At 31.0% G+C, this 16818-nt stretch overlaps 2 protein-coding genes across 3 annotated transcripts in view; both read right to left on the minus strand.

Annotated features, from left to right (window-relative positions):
- LOC107441147 (lipopolysaccharide-induced tumor necrosis factor-alpha factor homolog) overlaps positions 1–16818 on the minus strand; it is a 324710-nt gene that overhangs the window by 38086 nt on the left and 269806 nt on the right. The window lies entirely within an intron of this gene.
- Positions 6566–16818, minus strand: part of LOC107441151 (lipopolysaccharide-induced tumor necrosis factor-alpha factor homolog) — a 46405-nt gene continuing 36152 nt past the window's right edge. For both annotated transcript variants that reach the window (XM_071180204.1, XM_071180203.1), the window contains exons 2-5: positions 15255–15283; positions 10710–10866; positions 10080–10239; positions 6566–6741 (exon numbers count right to left, since the gene is read on the minus strand). In XM_071180204.1, the coding sequence (XP_071036305.1) occupies positions 10137–10239; positions 10710–10866; positions 15255–15264 (270 nt within the window). In that variant the 5' untranslated portion in view covers positions 15265–15283 and the 3' untranslated portion in view covers positions 6566–6741; positions 10080–10136. The remainder of the gene's footprint in view (positions 6742–10079; positions 10240–10709; positions 10867–15254; positions 15284–16818) is intronic.

Below are 16818 nucleotides of genomic sequence, written 5' to 3' on the forward strand. Positions count from 1 at the left end.
TATTACCACGTTTATATAAACTTGCCTTAGTGTATGTCTGTCCGGGTGGAATTTTGTAATCGATTTTAAACTAACTTCCCGACTAGCTACAAACTTCAAATTTGGCACATAGTTCAGAATTGGATGACAATGCATGAAAATGAAGAGAAAAAAGACATACAAAGTAAAATAAAATAAAAATTTAAAAAAAAATTATTTTCGAGATTGTCTTTTGTTGTCGATTCCATTATTTCAAATTAGTATTACATGTCAGGTGAAAAGATTTTTATTGTCGGAGTATTTTTATTGGCTGAAAAATCACGTGGTAGGATCCAGTTTTTCCTCATTCATTTCCAGATTGTTTTGGTTGTCATCAGCATAAAACTAATGAAAGTCGTAAAGGTATTGTTTTTCTATAAAGATTTTTGTATCCCTAATTTAAAATGAAAGTTCTATTATTTTAGTAGTGGTCTTGTAGTAGTCTTGACTACTCTTGACTAAGAAAAATAATCTAAATAAAAATATATATTTTTAAAAACCACGTTTTTTGTAGTGAAGAATAATAATTGAAAAGTAATAATTTTTAAAAAATATAAAATAAAAATTAAAAAAATTATAATTTAAAATAAAAAAATTCAAAATAAAAAATAATATTTTTAAAAACCACGTTTTTGTAGTGGAGAATAATAATTAAAAAAAAATTGAAAAACTAAAAACGTGGGGTGCATGAAATACATAACAATATACATGCACATACATATACACATTTTCTTACTCATACACATGCACAGCCACATATACATATGCATATACACAAACATATTCCACATCCACATTCAGATACAATTGCAGATATACCATACACATATTCTCAAGAGCACACATACACACACTATAACATTACTGTTATGTATTTCATGCGCCCCACGTTTTTCGTTTTCCAATTTTTTTTAAAATTATTATTCTCCACTACAAAAACGTGGTTTTTAAAAATATTATTTATAACTAGGGAGAACTATGAATCAAGGATACATTCCTTTATAACTTATGAAAGATATCTTCCTTCACTTGATACCATTAACAAACATACACTCTACATCAGAGGTTTTTAAAAGGTATTCCGCGGAGCCTTAGGGTTCCGTAGAAGGGTTGCTCCCAGTAACTTAATATCATTAAAGTTCAGCGTAAAACGTTAAAGAAAGAAGGAAAAAACATAGTTTTTCAAATATAGTTACATTTATTGCAATTTTTTGTTGTTGTTGAAAGAATAAAAAAAATTTATTTGTTCATATGTAGTGATATTTCCTTTAAATTTTTTAAATTCGTATCTCGCAAAGAAAATGTATTTCAAAATAGTGATGAAAATACTGATGTTAGAGGGATAATAGTAGAGCAATTATTTTTGTTTCAAGTGGAAATTTTTTCTGTTTAATTAGAGATGAAGTTTTTGAACAGAGGGCATATTTTTTAAACGTTAACATATCATTCCGGGTATCAATAATTGTTTTGATCCTACGATCTTATCAATACGCTAATCATGAAATTTTGAAAAAATTGTATTAAAAGTGGGGTATCAGAATTATTCTCTATATTTTAAATTTTAACATTTAAGTGCACAGCGAAAAAAAAAATCCGAGTAAAATTATCATACTGTACGGTAATGACATTTCTGGTACAAAGAAAAAAAACAATTCTGGTAAATAAAAGCAAAATACACGGTATTTAAACCATTCATTTGGTTATTTTTCCGTTCATAGGATAACAGTTTACGATATATTCTGGTTTTCAAAATTATTGTTTTCATTATTGCCCATTTAATTAAAAATATACACAACTGAGAAGTAAATTTAACCAAATAAATGGTTTTTATACCATGCGCAAAGGTATCATGGCAAAATTACCAAATTTTACCACACTTCACAAATTATAAAACCAGTTTTATTGTTCATTTTATCTAATTAATTACCAAAGCTCTTCAATAAAAATAACGAAACTTCTTGGTGATCCCATAGAACCCAAAACACGGTAAATTCTGGTAGTTTTGACAATAAAATTTTTTGCAGCGTGACGCAAAATTTAAAAAAAAAATTAAGATGAAGAATCTGGGAACGCAACGATATTTTCAAAGACAAGTAATTTATGTCGTTGTAAATGGAAATAAATTGAACTGAATGATTATTTTTTTAATATAAAACGTTTATTAACATCAATAAACATTAAATATAATAAGCATAAAAACATTTAGGGCAGTATAACACAACAACTGAGAACATTATAAAAATTAGACCAAAACACAGAACACAAATTTTACGAATCAGAACAAAACGGGATTAAAACTCCACAATTTAATAATCATAATCTTTATAACATGATAAAAATAAGTAAATATATATAAGATTAAAGCTTATATTTTAAAAGGCAGTGATTTTAAACAAGTGATGTTAAATACCACTTTATAATCATTAGTCATGTAATAGAAAAAATAATAATTTGAATAATAATTACAATTATACTCATTTCATTAAAAATATTAATTATATTCATAACATTAAAAATATTAATTATACTCATTACATTCGTTTATTAAAAATTGTCTTCATAACATTTTACAATTTAGATAATATTAAAATTTAATGCATTTATGAAGATGAAGTTTCAGAATAGCTTTATTGTTCTTAGGAATAAAAAGTATCAATTTCTACATTAAAAATAATTTTTTATGCATAATACAATATGCTTTTTAGCTATATACTAAAATACATTGTATTAAAAATAATTTTGTTTCACATGTAATTAAGTTTTTTGTTTATTCATACTTTTTTGCAAAATTTAAAGTACGTCTTAAATTAACTATAAAATTACAACTATAATAATCAAACAGAAAGTTTTATTTATAAATCGATGTACATGTTAGATTCACATTTTTGTAAAAGCTCATTTCAAATATAATATAAAAATTCTAGGTGGTATATAGTGAATATATAACAATATAATTATCTGAGATTATTTTTGTAAATTTTTATTAAGCTTAGAGAAAAATAAAAAACCAAAAATAAATTTTTTAATGAAAACAAAAATCATGTAACAAATTAAAGAAAAAACTCGAAAAGTTGTTTGTAAAAATCATACATAATTTACAATTTAAAAACATAAAAGCAACATTCAAAAAAATAGTACAACACACAAGTAGTACACCATACAAAAAATTAGTATTACACAAGTAGAAAATTATAACAGGGTGGCCACAAGCACAGAGGAAAAAAAATCCCGACTTTTCTAAACTGATTTATCGAATTTCCCTAATTTTTGTAAACGAGGGCACACACTTAATATTCAATTTTCAGCTGCACGTTATTTTTATGCGCAAAATTTTGTTTTATTATATATTATATTGATTATTGATGTATTTTATTTCATGTTAAAGGGTTGAAAATAAACAAGTTTTAAAAAAAATAATTACTAATTCAATAACATTTTGAGTATTTTAATTCAATTCTCTGACTTTTTCCTGTTGTGTGGCCACCCTGCAAAAATAAAATTTTGGTGCACAACATTAAGTAAATTTAATTTTCGCACTAGTGCGAGGTTTGAGTCTTAAAGTTAGCATGCAACTTTATTACATTTCTAAGAAAGCATAAGCCGTTCTATTTCACTGAATAATTTTATATTTCAAAATAGATTCAAAGCAAAGTATATATTGTTCTTTTTATTTTACTGCAAAATCGTTATTGTCTTCAATGTATGGGGAAAGTTAAAACGATGCGCCACTTTTGAATTACAGGAATCTTAAAATCCTTTAAATGAAGGTAGAATTAGCAAATTGTGATTTTTTTTTTTTGACTAAAGAGAAAATTTTATCTTATTACTGGCATTGACTAAATTTATGGAATTTGGATTTATGGACATCTTCATGCTCAACAATTTTAAACCCAATTCTAGATTTTTCGGAAAGTTTTTTGTTTTTGCAAATGTAAAATTTTGCGAATTCTTAAAAATAGAGCTCAGAATTTGCAAAAGAAATTAGAATTTTGTAAAAAATTAAAGTCTGTTTAGAATTGTTAAAAAGGTTATTGTGAATTTGAGAAAAATTTACTCATAATTTTCTAAGTCTTAAATTATTACAGAATCAGATTTTTTCTGCCAGAATTCTATTTTTCTGAATAAGCGAAGACAAGGTCCTGTTCTTATGAAGAAAAAAAAAACCTTAAACAAACAATGTCTTTCAGAGGGGCTGCGGTTAGAAATTCCAAATTAAAGACAACTTGCGTTTATCAAACGAATAATGAAGTGGAAAAAGTTGTTCAATTTCCTAATGGTCAGTCATGATGGTGGTCACCAGTTTATTCCTGTTGGTGAATCATAGAAAAACCGAACAACCTTGATCGGTCAACTACCGAGGATACTTTTGTTCATACTGTTGGTGCATTCAGAGAAATGAAACTCTCATTCTTGATAATTGAGCAAGTATTTCTTTAATTTTGAGAACCATTTCGTCCCGAAATGACGTGATTTATGGCGAACTCTCAAATGTAAGACGAAAATGTCGAATTCAAATCGAAACACCATCGCTGTGCATTTAGGGTGAGTGTTAATAAGAATGACAAAACTAGAATAACGTCTAGACAAGGGATCTTCAACCCTATGCCCGCGGGCACCATGGCGCCCGTCGATCGGCCTATGTGCGCCAGCTGCTTGTGCCCAACGATAAAATATTTCAGTTTTCCATTTTCCCATAAAATGATATGCAAAAATTAATGCGGTAAATTACTACAATTGCTACACGTAATGAAATTTATTACCGAAATAGTTAACTTAATTCTAGCAGTTCCTTTGCAACTTCGAATTTTCAAGGCAACAAAAACCTGATGATGCTGACCTCATTTTACATACTGAAGTACGCTGGCTCCGTAAAGGCAAAGTACTTGAAAGATTTAATCGAAGAAATAAAAATTTATCTTGCAGCCAAAAATCAAATATTTTTAGAAGTAACAGATCCTCTTTGGCTAGGAGATTTGTCTTCCGTAACAGACATAATTGAAAAACTAAATAATTTAAACTAGGAGCGGCAGGGAAAAGACTAACTTATAGCAAGAATAATAAGGGCTATACACTTGTTCAGAACTAAATTAGTTTTCTGGATATCACATTTGAAAATGTCACATTTGAAGTCTCTTTTGCATTTTCCAAACATAAAAAGAATTATAGGTGACAGTGAAATTGTCTTATTGACATTTGTCATCAACCTCCAATTGCTTCAAGATCAATTTGAAAAGCGCTCTTAGCAATTTAATATCATCGAGCCTATGGTCACATTTTCTGTAAATCCTTTTACCATCAAATAAACGTAACCGAAATAGCAAAATGCATTTCAGAATGTCTTCAGGTTAGGCGAGAAGAAGTGGAGATAGAAATTTTGTATCTTCAGAATGACATTATCCTCAAAACGATTATATCAGATGAGAAATTCTGGAATATAGTTGACAGAAATAATTTTCCATTCTTAAAAAGGGCAACATATATAATAAAGTAGTTTTGTGGTTTCACATACTTGTGAGTATCATTGTTTTCGACAAAGAATTCAAAATATAGATCCCGATTTACAGATAAACACCTTGACGATTTCTTGCAAGTAGGAATTTCATCATGTTCTCTCAATTATGAAGCGATGGCCAGTGAAATGCAATGACAAAGATCACATTGACTGTATTTTATAAATAATTTTTATAGTTTCGTATGTTTTGCAAGCAATTCAGTAATAATTTATTTTACACAAGAATATTAATACAAATTATATTCATATGGTAAATTAATTGTTAAAATTAAATTTCGTGTGCGCTATATGTAGTGTGTGTATTATTACCTATGTCTACCAACTATAAATTTATCTTGAAAAAATAAATGGTTCCCACCATTCGAGCGATATTCTGGTATTTGCTCTTGGTACAAAAAGGTTGAGGACCTCTGGTCTAGACTATAGACAATCGAAAATAAAGCGGCAAAATAAGCCGATCGATTGTATGGCGGTCAAGGACTTGGCTTTGCACTAGGAGGATCCGGGAATCGTTTCCCAGTTCGGGTGTTATTGTAATTCATTCATTTTTTCTATCTGTTCTTTTTGTGTTGCGCCACGGTTAGAGAGCCCAAGTGAAGTGATTATTAGAAAAGGATTAAGGATGGATTTTTAAGAAGATTAGGCACTTTAAAGCTTTTTTTTTTGGGGGGGGGGACGGAAAATAGAATGACGAATTATTTTTTTTAAAAAATTTGATGAAATTTGTTTCCTTGAAGAAGGGACGATAGTTATTTCATCATCTGATTTTTTTTAACGCTCATAGCACATACCAGGAAACGGTTTCGTCAAAAATGACGAACGTTTTTACAATATGTGAAGAGGAGCAGTATACTAATAAACCTAGTTCCACCGATTGAACTAAATTGCTTAATTTTGAGGCGAGTGTTATATCTAATGCCCTTAAATGTGACAAACCTTTTTAAATATAAAATTTTTCCGTAAAACTACAAATAAAACAATCTTAAAGAAATAAAACACAAGTTGCACACATACTGGAAAAAAATACAAATCGCATAAGCATAAATATTTACTCGTACAAATTCACATTTATATGTTTAGTTTTCAAGAAATTACATATTGTTTATATGCAGTTTAAGAAGCTCCAAAGTTCTATTAATCTTTATAAACACTATTTATCAGCATTTTCTTTAATATTTGAAAACAGGGGTAGGAATTTGAGGACTATGAATCTGAAAAAAAAAATAAGCAACCTTATAACTTTTTGAATTATAATTTAGTGATTAAGACTTACATAAACTATAACTGATGAATTTAAAAACGAATCTTTAAACTCTCAAGCAGTGGTCGGAAAAACTACATTTTTTTAAAAGTTTTATTACAATTGCAGCTACTTTGTTACAAACGTAGGTAACTACAACTCCTTTTTTATAAATGCAGTGACTACAAACTTTCAAAAATTAGTCAATACTTCATTACTTTAAGGAACCAAACTTTGCACGAGAAATTAATTTACTCCTAGGTTCATAATTGTTTTGAATGAAAAGTTGGCTTGCATTAAACATGAAGAATTACGAGGAGCATCCAGAAAGTAAGTTTCCCTAATTTATAAAAAAAAACGAACTAGCACGTTCAGAATCATATTTAATGGCAACAAGTACAACAATGTTTCAGCTATTTTTCAACATAGCCACTAGCAGAATTGAGACACTTTTCGTATCGTGGGATCAACTTTTGTATCCCTCTGTCGAAGAACTCTGCCGCCGGTGAATGGAACCAACGTGTGACAGACGTCTTCAGTTCTTCGTCGTTGCCAAAACGCTCACCGGAAGACAGGAATTTCTTGAGGTGGCAGAAAACGTGAAGATCACTGGGGGCAATATCAGGGCTGTAGGGTGGATGATCAAACAACTCCCAGTCAAATTCCGTCAAAACAGCTGCTGTGCGTCATGCCGTATGTGGACAAGCATTGTCATGGAGGAGCGCAACACCTGCAGTAAACATTCCACGACTCCTGTTTTGAAAGGCAAGTCACAATTTCCGCAGTGTTTCGCAGTAACAGTAGACGTCTGTCACACGCTGGTTCCATTCACAGGCGGCAGAGGGATACAAAAGTTGTTCCCACGATACGACAAGTGTCCCAGTTCTGCTAGTGGCTAAGTTAAAAAATAACTTAAACATTGGTGTACTTGTTGCCAATAAATATGATTCTGAAAGTGTGAGTTCTTTTTTTTTATAAATTAGGAAAACTTACTTTCTGGATGCTCCTCGTATTCAGAAATATTTATTCATATTTACATGAGCCATTTTGTTATTCTGAAAATTTTCTTTCGAATATGTTCATTTAAATCAATTTTTTATGCCGTTATCGACAGTGAATATTTACTTTAAAAAAACGTTAGAAAATTATCAAAAAATTCCAATTTCGTGAAGTGTTTAATGCTCTCTTATTATTTCTATGAAATGAAGTGCATTGAAAATATGTTTCCCTCTTTAAAAAATAACATCAATATTTCACAAGTGTGCATTCGCATGTGAAAGTGTGACCAAGTGTAATAAATTATATATTATTCATAATGGCTAACTCAAATATTAGTTACACGTGACTCTAAATAAGCAATTCTTGTTAACTCACAGCTCACAGTCACAGGGGCATTCTAAATTGCGTCCGGCACCGGGATAGCTTGGTCGGTAGGGCGTTGGGCTCATGTCCGAGAGTTCGTGGGTTCGAACCCCGCCGGCCGAAGACCCCGTGTAGTAAAGTGAATGATGGACGTTAAATCTGTCGAGGCGCAAAAGTCCTCCACGTTCCCATAACAAATCAATATCTCTGGGGGTACTGGGAGATCGACCGTTCTCTGATTCAGGTCAAAATTACGATCTGTGGATGGAAGTATGAATGGGTTCGCCCTATAAACGGGTACGACGCATGGTGTGGCAGAAGTCGAATTCTTGACCATAGATGGCGCCACTGAAAAACAAAAAACGCACACTCTGCCTTAAATTTGCTCGGTTTCACCAAGCAGGCTTGCCCGTGTGGCAAGTGGCATTAGAACCAACAAAATTACGTTCGTTGACAGAGCCGCGAAGATTTTGTACAAATTAAATTCGAAGAGTTAGTTGTGTTAGTATCCTGTTTATTTACTGAGTTAACGTAAAAAGTAGTTGCTAGGAGTCGCTACAAACAACTGTTTTTCTGTATTGCACTACTCACTACTTTTCTTTTTTTTAAAAAAAAGTAACACACTACACTACATAAAAAGGGAGTGACTACAGTAGTTTCACTACTTGTAGGTCGTGCGCTACTTCCGACCACTGTCCTGAAGCATAAAACTTTTAATTCTGACGATTCGACAACCCTACCCTTGATCTGAATTTTATTTTTGAAAATCATTAAATCAAAACTCACATAACTTTCGACGAAAAGTAAATTCTTGAATATTTGAAGGCACTGTTTTCTCAATCGTGAGTCATGATAGTATATTCTGGGAGTTCTACAACACTTTCTACCTGAATTCAAAACCGTTAACACTTAATGACGGTATTGGGCAGGGATCAATTCTGTTAGTCAATTAGATTTTCTGGGATTGATTCCAATAGATGATTGAGTGATCCAATAATGTATTATTTGTAGTGTATCATTTATTATCATTTGTGTAATTGATATGTCGGATCAAGCATGTTTTTGACGGAATTCGTATTTTCTAAAAAATGAAGATAATAATTTCATCAATTTGATAAAATGTACGCTGGGAGCATTGGCTAGAAAACATTTTCGTCAAAAAAGAAGATATTTTCGAGAATTTTGATTATATATTTTTACAGTATATTAGCATGAATGACCACATTAACCAATTTTAAAAATTTGGCGAAACTATTTCCTCATTCGTGCATCTCAATGCATTGCGGGAGTTTTTCAATTTTTTTTTATTTCAGTTTAAAACCATTTACTCAAAATGACAGAATGGTGCAGAGGTTAGCATCTGTAGTAATTCTACAAGCTTTGGTTTGTGAACATGAATGAGTATTTATTCACTATAACTCTTTTTATTTTATGTTGTACTTCTTAGTCAATCTAGTAATCAATACGTTGTACTACGCTTAATGCCGTTGACGAAAGTATTACCCCCAAACAAGTGACGATAGTAACTTCCTCAATTTGACAAAATACTAGCCCGGAGTTTTACCCAGCAAACTGTTTTGTCAAAAAGTTTAAACATTTCGTGATTTTGAGCAACCATTTTTACAGCGTCGTGGGAAAAAAAAAGAAATAAACAAAATTAACGTGTCGACTAGTGATACTTCTTCTTTCCAAGTTATGATTATTGTTCCACTAAGAAAAACAAATTCAATTTTTTCAAAAAAAGGAAAAAAAAATGTATTGAAAAATCATTTGCTTATTATATGTAAGGTAAATACTGCGTAGTGAAATTTTAATAAATTTGTGATATTATTCTTACATAAATTTAAGAAAATATTATTACTTTCGAATCCTGAATTTTGAGTTTTAATATTAAACGTAATAACAACATATTTTTTTCAAATAGAAAAGGCGGTAAAAATGCTATACCTTTAAAACAGCGAAAAATAATCCACAATAAGAATACTTTGTCCACTTTGGTTTATTTCAAATTTTCTTGTAAGCACCAAGGTATGCTCCACATGACGGACACTGATGTTGGACATCTTTACAAGAATCAATACAAAGAGGTACCCAGAAAAGAGGACAGCTGTAGGGAAACAAAGATTTTTAATTCATATGATTTATATACTACAATTTTCATACAAACTATGGAATACTAAATGATTGACCTTCTTTTGACAGAAACTCGACTTGAGTTTACCAAACATATGGGTCAAATAAGTCGATTTCATAAGATATTGCTAACTGCACAATGCAATAGTTCAATAGGATCCATGGATTAAAAATTGTTAGATCATTTAAGAAATTCATAAGGTCGTCGTCACGTTGTTCAAATAGTCTTGCTAAAATTTTTGCTCTGAAAGAACATCTCACCGAGTAGAAGGACAAATTCATAGATTTTCACGCGCCTTTTTAAGAGTTAGAAAGTGAAATAGGAGTATAGCGCAAATAACAGTTAACTTACAAACTAGTTCACACGAGAGCATTTAAAGTGAATGCAAAAACATGCAAAAGAGAAATGCACTAAGAACAGAAAAATGGTATGGTTTTACTTACCAACAAATGCAAACCATTATTGCTGCTATCCAAGCACAAGCACCATTAGTAGCGACAGTTGTAGTTACAACAGCTTTATGGCAGTTTCCACACGTTATTTGCATAGGATCGGGTCCAAACGGAGTTACAGGCATGACCACAACAGTTGTTTGAGGTGCTAGGAAAAAGACACAAAAATTATAAAATAAAAGCATACCGTTATCGCATACTTAACATTGAATCTTGGTATATTTTCTATAAATATAGGTAAAATGCGACTGTATAAGAAAATACGTCACGAGTTATTTCTAACAACATTCCGGATCAATTCGGGTTTTCATCAGATTACTACGAAAAAAGTGCTTCTTAGAGTAAAGTTACTTAAATTCAGAAATTAAGTATTTTTTAAGTGACAGCATCTCTATGAATGAGGTGAAGAGTTTGTCAGTGTAGTTAGATGGTCAAAATCCCTGATCTGGCGAAAATCCCTGTTCTGGCATTTAAAAAATAAAACTAATAAATTAAGGTTTAATTTATTATTTAAATGTCTTCTAGAAGTTTATAGAACATTCTATTAAGACCTTCATAGCAAATTGCATATAAGCTTATGCGTTTCAAGTGAAAAGGCTATTTATCCTGCATTCTATAAGCTGGAAGTGTTTCAATAAATTTGTTCTGCTGTCAGGATTAAGCTCGATTCTTAATATTTATGACATATAATGCATATTACTTACATTTTATATTATATACTCATACATTAATAATTAAACCTTGAATATTAAGGTAATTTTGTTTTTTAATGACTTTTCTAAAGTCCGAGTTGAAATTTTATAAAGCTATTTGCTCTCTGAAACCGGTTCTTGAGAATAGCCGAATAACGAATACGGATTTTCTGTCATTTTCACGGTAAAGTAATTTGTGAAGGATCCTTTTTAATCATTAAATAATTTGTTAAGGATATTTTTTACTGTAAAAACATCCGCGGGGTGTTCTATTTCTATGATAAAATAGTTTGTGAAGGTTCTTTTTTACGGTAAAAATGTCCGCGAAGTGCTTTATTTCGATGATAAAATAATTTATACGAGGGTTGCTATCTATATTTCTGGCCTAATAATGAAGAAACAAATATGTAGGATCGAAATTGGTTTTATTGTTTTTCAAAATATTCTCCATGATGATCAATACACTTTTGCATGCGTTTGAACCAATTTTCAAAGCACTTTTTCCAGTCCGATTGAGGTAACTCCAAAACATGCGTTTTGAATGCATCAACCGCTTCTTCGGGGGTCGAAAATCGTTGTCCACGTAATTTATTTTTGATGTGTGGGAATAAGAAGAAGTCATTGGGTGCCAAATCAGGGCTGTACGGCGGATGACCCATCAGTTCGATCTTTCGCTCCGTCAGAAATGCCTTTGTTTGAGTCGATGTGTGAGAGCTCGCATTGTCATGATGAAGAATGATTCGCCTGTTCTTCTGCTTTTTTCGAATTTCTCCGATGACTTCTGGCAAACAAATGGTCGTGTACCATTCAGAATTGACCGTCCTGCGTTGCTCTAACGCCACTGTTGCCACATGACCGTTAATGCCGAAGAAACAGGCAATCATTTGTTTCGATGTGCTTCTTCCTCGAACAACTTTTGTTGGTTTTGCCTCGTCTTGGAAGACCCATACAGTTGATTGCTGTTTTGTTTCCGGCTCATATGCATAGATCCATGATTCGTCACCTGTGTAGATGTTATACACAGCCTTTGATGTACCTTGAACGTATTTTTCCAACATTTCCTTGCACCAATCGACACGAGCCTTTTTTTGAGCGTTTGTCAGATTATGCGGGATCCAACGCGAACAAATTTTTTTTACGCTCAAATGTTCATGCAATATTTTATTGATGCTAGTCATACTAATGTCCAAAGACGCCTCTATCTCACGGTATGTCACATGACGATCTTGCTTTATCAGTTCACGCACAGCATCGATCTTTTCTGGCACAACAACGGATTTTGGACGACCTGCACGGGATTCGTCCTGGATCGAACATCGACCACGATTAAATTCGTTATACCAATTTTTTACAGTGCTGTAGGATGGCGCTTTATCGCTGAATAAAGAATTAAGTTCATCGAAGCACTCTTGTCTTGACAATCCACGTCGAAAGTTATGAAAAATAATGGCACGAAAATGTTCACGATTCAATTCCATTTTTTGAAAGAGAAGAACTTTTCAATTTACTGTCAACAACACAAATGAAGCTATAATGGTAAATCGTCTGCTGAATTTATGTTTAAAAATATCAAACTTTCGATTAAAATCGTCTGCGGTCGCCTAGCAACACTTACTGTTGCCAAGGCCAGAAATATAAATAGCAACCCTCATAAAAGGACATTTTTAAATAAAATAATATGGAAGGGTCTGTTTAATTTGGGAACGGATTTTTATCATAAAAATGATTTATAAAAGATCCTTTTTTTTTAGAAAAAAATTAAATGTTGAACAAAACTTGATAACAGGTTGCATGTTTGTCGTGCAACTAGGTCACACATCGAATATTTGTAACTGAAAAAAACAAACTTTTGGTACAATTTTCGTGAAACTATGCAGTTACAAATAAACTTTTCATTCATAATATGATAGTTTCAAAAGTATAAATATTTAAAATTCTGTCATTCATTTGTGCTAGCCCTGTACTTTTTGTAGCCATGTACTCCTTTTGCGCTAGCTCTGTACTGCCTAGAAATCCATTTTTTGATTGACATCTAAATCATAACTAGCTTGAATCTATATAAAAACTGAGAATGAAGTTCGATACATTCAAACAATTGGTATGATGTTTGTTGTTTATCACACATTTTCTCTTTCTGTACCTCTTTGATTTTGCTTATTTTTCAATCAATTTTACTTTCGTTTCTAAGATATTGTTTGCATTCAAAAAACTTTAGTTTCATTCTTCTCTGAAAACTTTAAGCCAATCTTCTCGCTTTAATACCCTCCAATTTTATGGTTCAAAACCTTCCAGATTTTTCGTGATGTAAACAAACAGAAATGTCCGTTAGGTAAATTACCAGTGAGTTTTTTTTTTCAGTAAATTTCTTACGTTTGTCTGAAAATATTGGTAGGATTTGTTGATTAAATTAGATTATGATATAATATTAGATTATGATTTAAATGTGATGATAGATACGAATGCTACATTTTTGGATGAAAAAGAACAGATATTTGATATAACTTTTAAAAGTGGTTTTTAGTGCTAGAAAAATTTCTGAAACTGCAGCCTCTGTCTAGTTGAATTCTTCAGTGTTAATTATGAAGATATAAATAAAAGAAGATAAAGCCTAATGCTTTTAAATCATTTTTAGTAGATATCCAAATGTTTTGGATTACGCGAAGACAGACTCGCTACAATCTGATTAATAATTTCTGAAGTTGGGCTTTTTTCTCAACAAGAGCCGATGTTACAGGTAATATTTATTAGAATATACAGGGAACCCTAAACTAGACCAACGGTTTTCCAAAATTTATAATCGAAAATCGGTTAAGGTAAAAAAATAATAATTCTAGCGGCAAATTCAAGAGTCAATATATAGTTTTTATGTTCCAGGGTTTTTGATTTCAGGTCAAAACTTTTCCGACGGATGACACAACAGATAGCAAAACCTGCAAATCAAAAAGGGGAAGAAAAAAACTGAAAACAACTTCAAAGTCTTTCGAAATCTTTTATGAATGAACGTTAAAATTACAATATTTTCGAAGTGACAGAAATAAGCCGCTATCAATTGTCGAAATCAAAGGGTAGAGACTTACAGTTCCATCTCTCGAAAACTTTTTGAACTAAAATTAAAAACTCCGAGAGTATAAATTTTGTTCTGTCACATGAATTTGCTGCAACGATTGTTTCTTTTAGCCTTAAGCTGACTGTAATAAATTTCTTTTTATTTAACTGTAGTTAGTAATAAAACTAGGATAAATTTTTACACATCGAGTTTTTTTTAATAAATTACACTGTGAACGTGTCTTTTTATATTATATGTCAAATAATGAGAGTGCTTAATATTTTAATTTAATTTTAATATTTTAATTTACTTAATTTTAATATTTTAGTTCTTAATATTTTAATTTACAATTTCACTTTATTAGAATGGTTAAAAAATCAACTATAAAGATTGACACGTTTAGAATATTGTATTAGGAAAAATACACAAACGATAATTATAAAAAAAATTTAATTTCACAAATGCTCTTTTCATTAAAAAAAATTAAAATATTTCTTACAATAAAGGAAGTAATGGTGCATAATAAAATAGATATATAACATTGAACGAGTAACTGGACGAAACAATTGAAATATTATGGAACATAAAACATGTTTTTTTTCCTCGATTTTCAGTTATAACGCAGGAAGAAATGTTAACAACTAGCAGCTTTGCTAAAAACTTGTGTAATACGAACCAAATCTCAGGGAATAATGAATGAAATTGCCTATTATATATGCAAGGAATAGTATAAATATAAAAAAAGTAATGCAAATATAAAATATTGCTTTCAAATATAACATAAAAAAGTTAACATACTTTGCTCCATATTTCACTGCAGTAAAAAGCTGAAATGAAAAAAAAAATATATAAATATTTTACGGAAATACAATAAAGAGAAATATTAAGGGTTTGGAGTAGTATTGAGTTAAAGGTGAAATTTTTATATTAAACTGTTTATTGCTTCCAAATCCGTGCTTAACAAGTTTTTGGAATCTCCGCTAGGAAACAGTACTATACTCAACAGAAACTTATTGTTTACATGGAAATCGTGGTGTCCCTCTCCCCCCCCAAAAAAAATTAATACTGTATTGAACAATTCGAAAATGTGGCCTATCAAATTGGCCTCAGCTCTTCTACGTAATGCACGTAATGGCCTCAGCAAGTCTATATAATGCGGATATGTCATCTGTGTCAAATCAACACAATTTTCGGCAAAATTTTATCATACCCTGTTGGATTTAGATCAAATTTGGCACAGTGGCAGTGTTTGTAAATAAACATACCAAATTTTACTCGAAAATATTGATTCATTTTAGAAATAAGGCCTTTCAAAAATTTTAAAAAAAAATGACCAAAAAACCTTCACAGACCAATTATTAAAATGACTTTCCTAGTTTAACTAGAGAGTTGTGCAAGGTACCAATTTAAAGCTTTTTTCAAGACCTTTACAATGATACACAACACATTCACTAATAAAAAAAGATTCTCATTTAATTAAAATTTAATTTTTTTAAAAATGGAATTAAAATTTAATTTTTTTAAAAATGGAATTAAAATTTAAGTTTCAAAACTTGATGGGTTCCTGGTGAAATAATTATTTGAATTGTGATTTGCTTGTTAAAAAAATATGCGACTACACAATAGAAATTAGATAATATATGAAAATAAAAAAATCAGTTTCTCAAATATAGTTTTAGTAATTTTTATATGACTAGTGTCAGCAAGCAGGGGGTTAAGCCCCCTGCTTGCTGACACTCACCAACCCCAATAATTGCTGTTTCTTGGCATAAAACAGTTGAAACCATTCAACTAAAAATATATGTACTAAAAAGTATTGAAATAAGTAGACCATTACCAGAAATAAAAGATTGCATGAGAAAATGGAGAGAAATTGAAGTGTCTAAACTATTAAGTTTCTGCAACTTGACGGAGGTTTACAGAGTTTACAAAAAAAAACTTCCTAATTTGAAAGTCAGTTTTTCGAAATTAGTTGAACTCAGACCAAAGTATTCCATATTAGCCAGTCAAAGTGGAACTCATACAGTTTGTATATGGACTATCCACCTGATTGTGAAATGCTATTACTAATTGGAATAAGTATTTGATGAAAACATGATTGAGAAGGTAACTTTTCGACAATGGAAGAAAAAAAATGTGTTGATGCTGTGGGGATATGAGTAATCTGCAATGTCAACCTTCATCTATGAAAAGTTACCCCGTCATAGAATCGAGTTAACATGCCTTATATACTAGTGAATTGTAATTGTAATTTTGTAGTGGTAGATACGTTACAGTACTCCCCCACCAGAATTATATCTGTGACAGAATTCGATACATGGATACCAGTAGTTGCTGTATTTGTGACAGACTGGGAGAGCTG

This window comes from Parasteatoda tepidariorum, chromosome 4 (assembly GCF_043381705.1).
Source record: "Parasteatoda tepidariorum isolate YZ-2023 chromosome 4, CAS_Ptep_4.0, whole genome shotgun sequence".
Taxonomy (NCBI): Eukaryota; Metazoa; Arthropoda; class Arachnida; order Araneae; family Theridiidae; genus Parasteatoda; species Parasteatoda tepidariorum.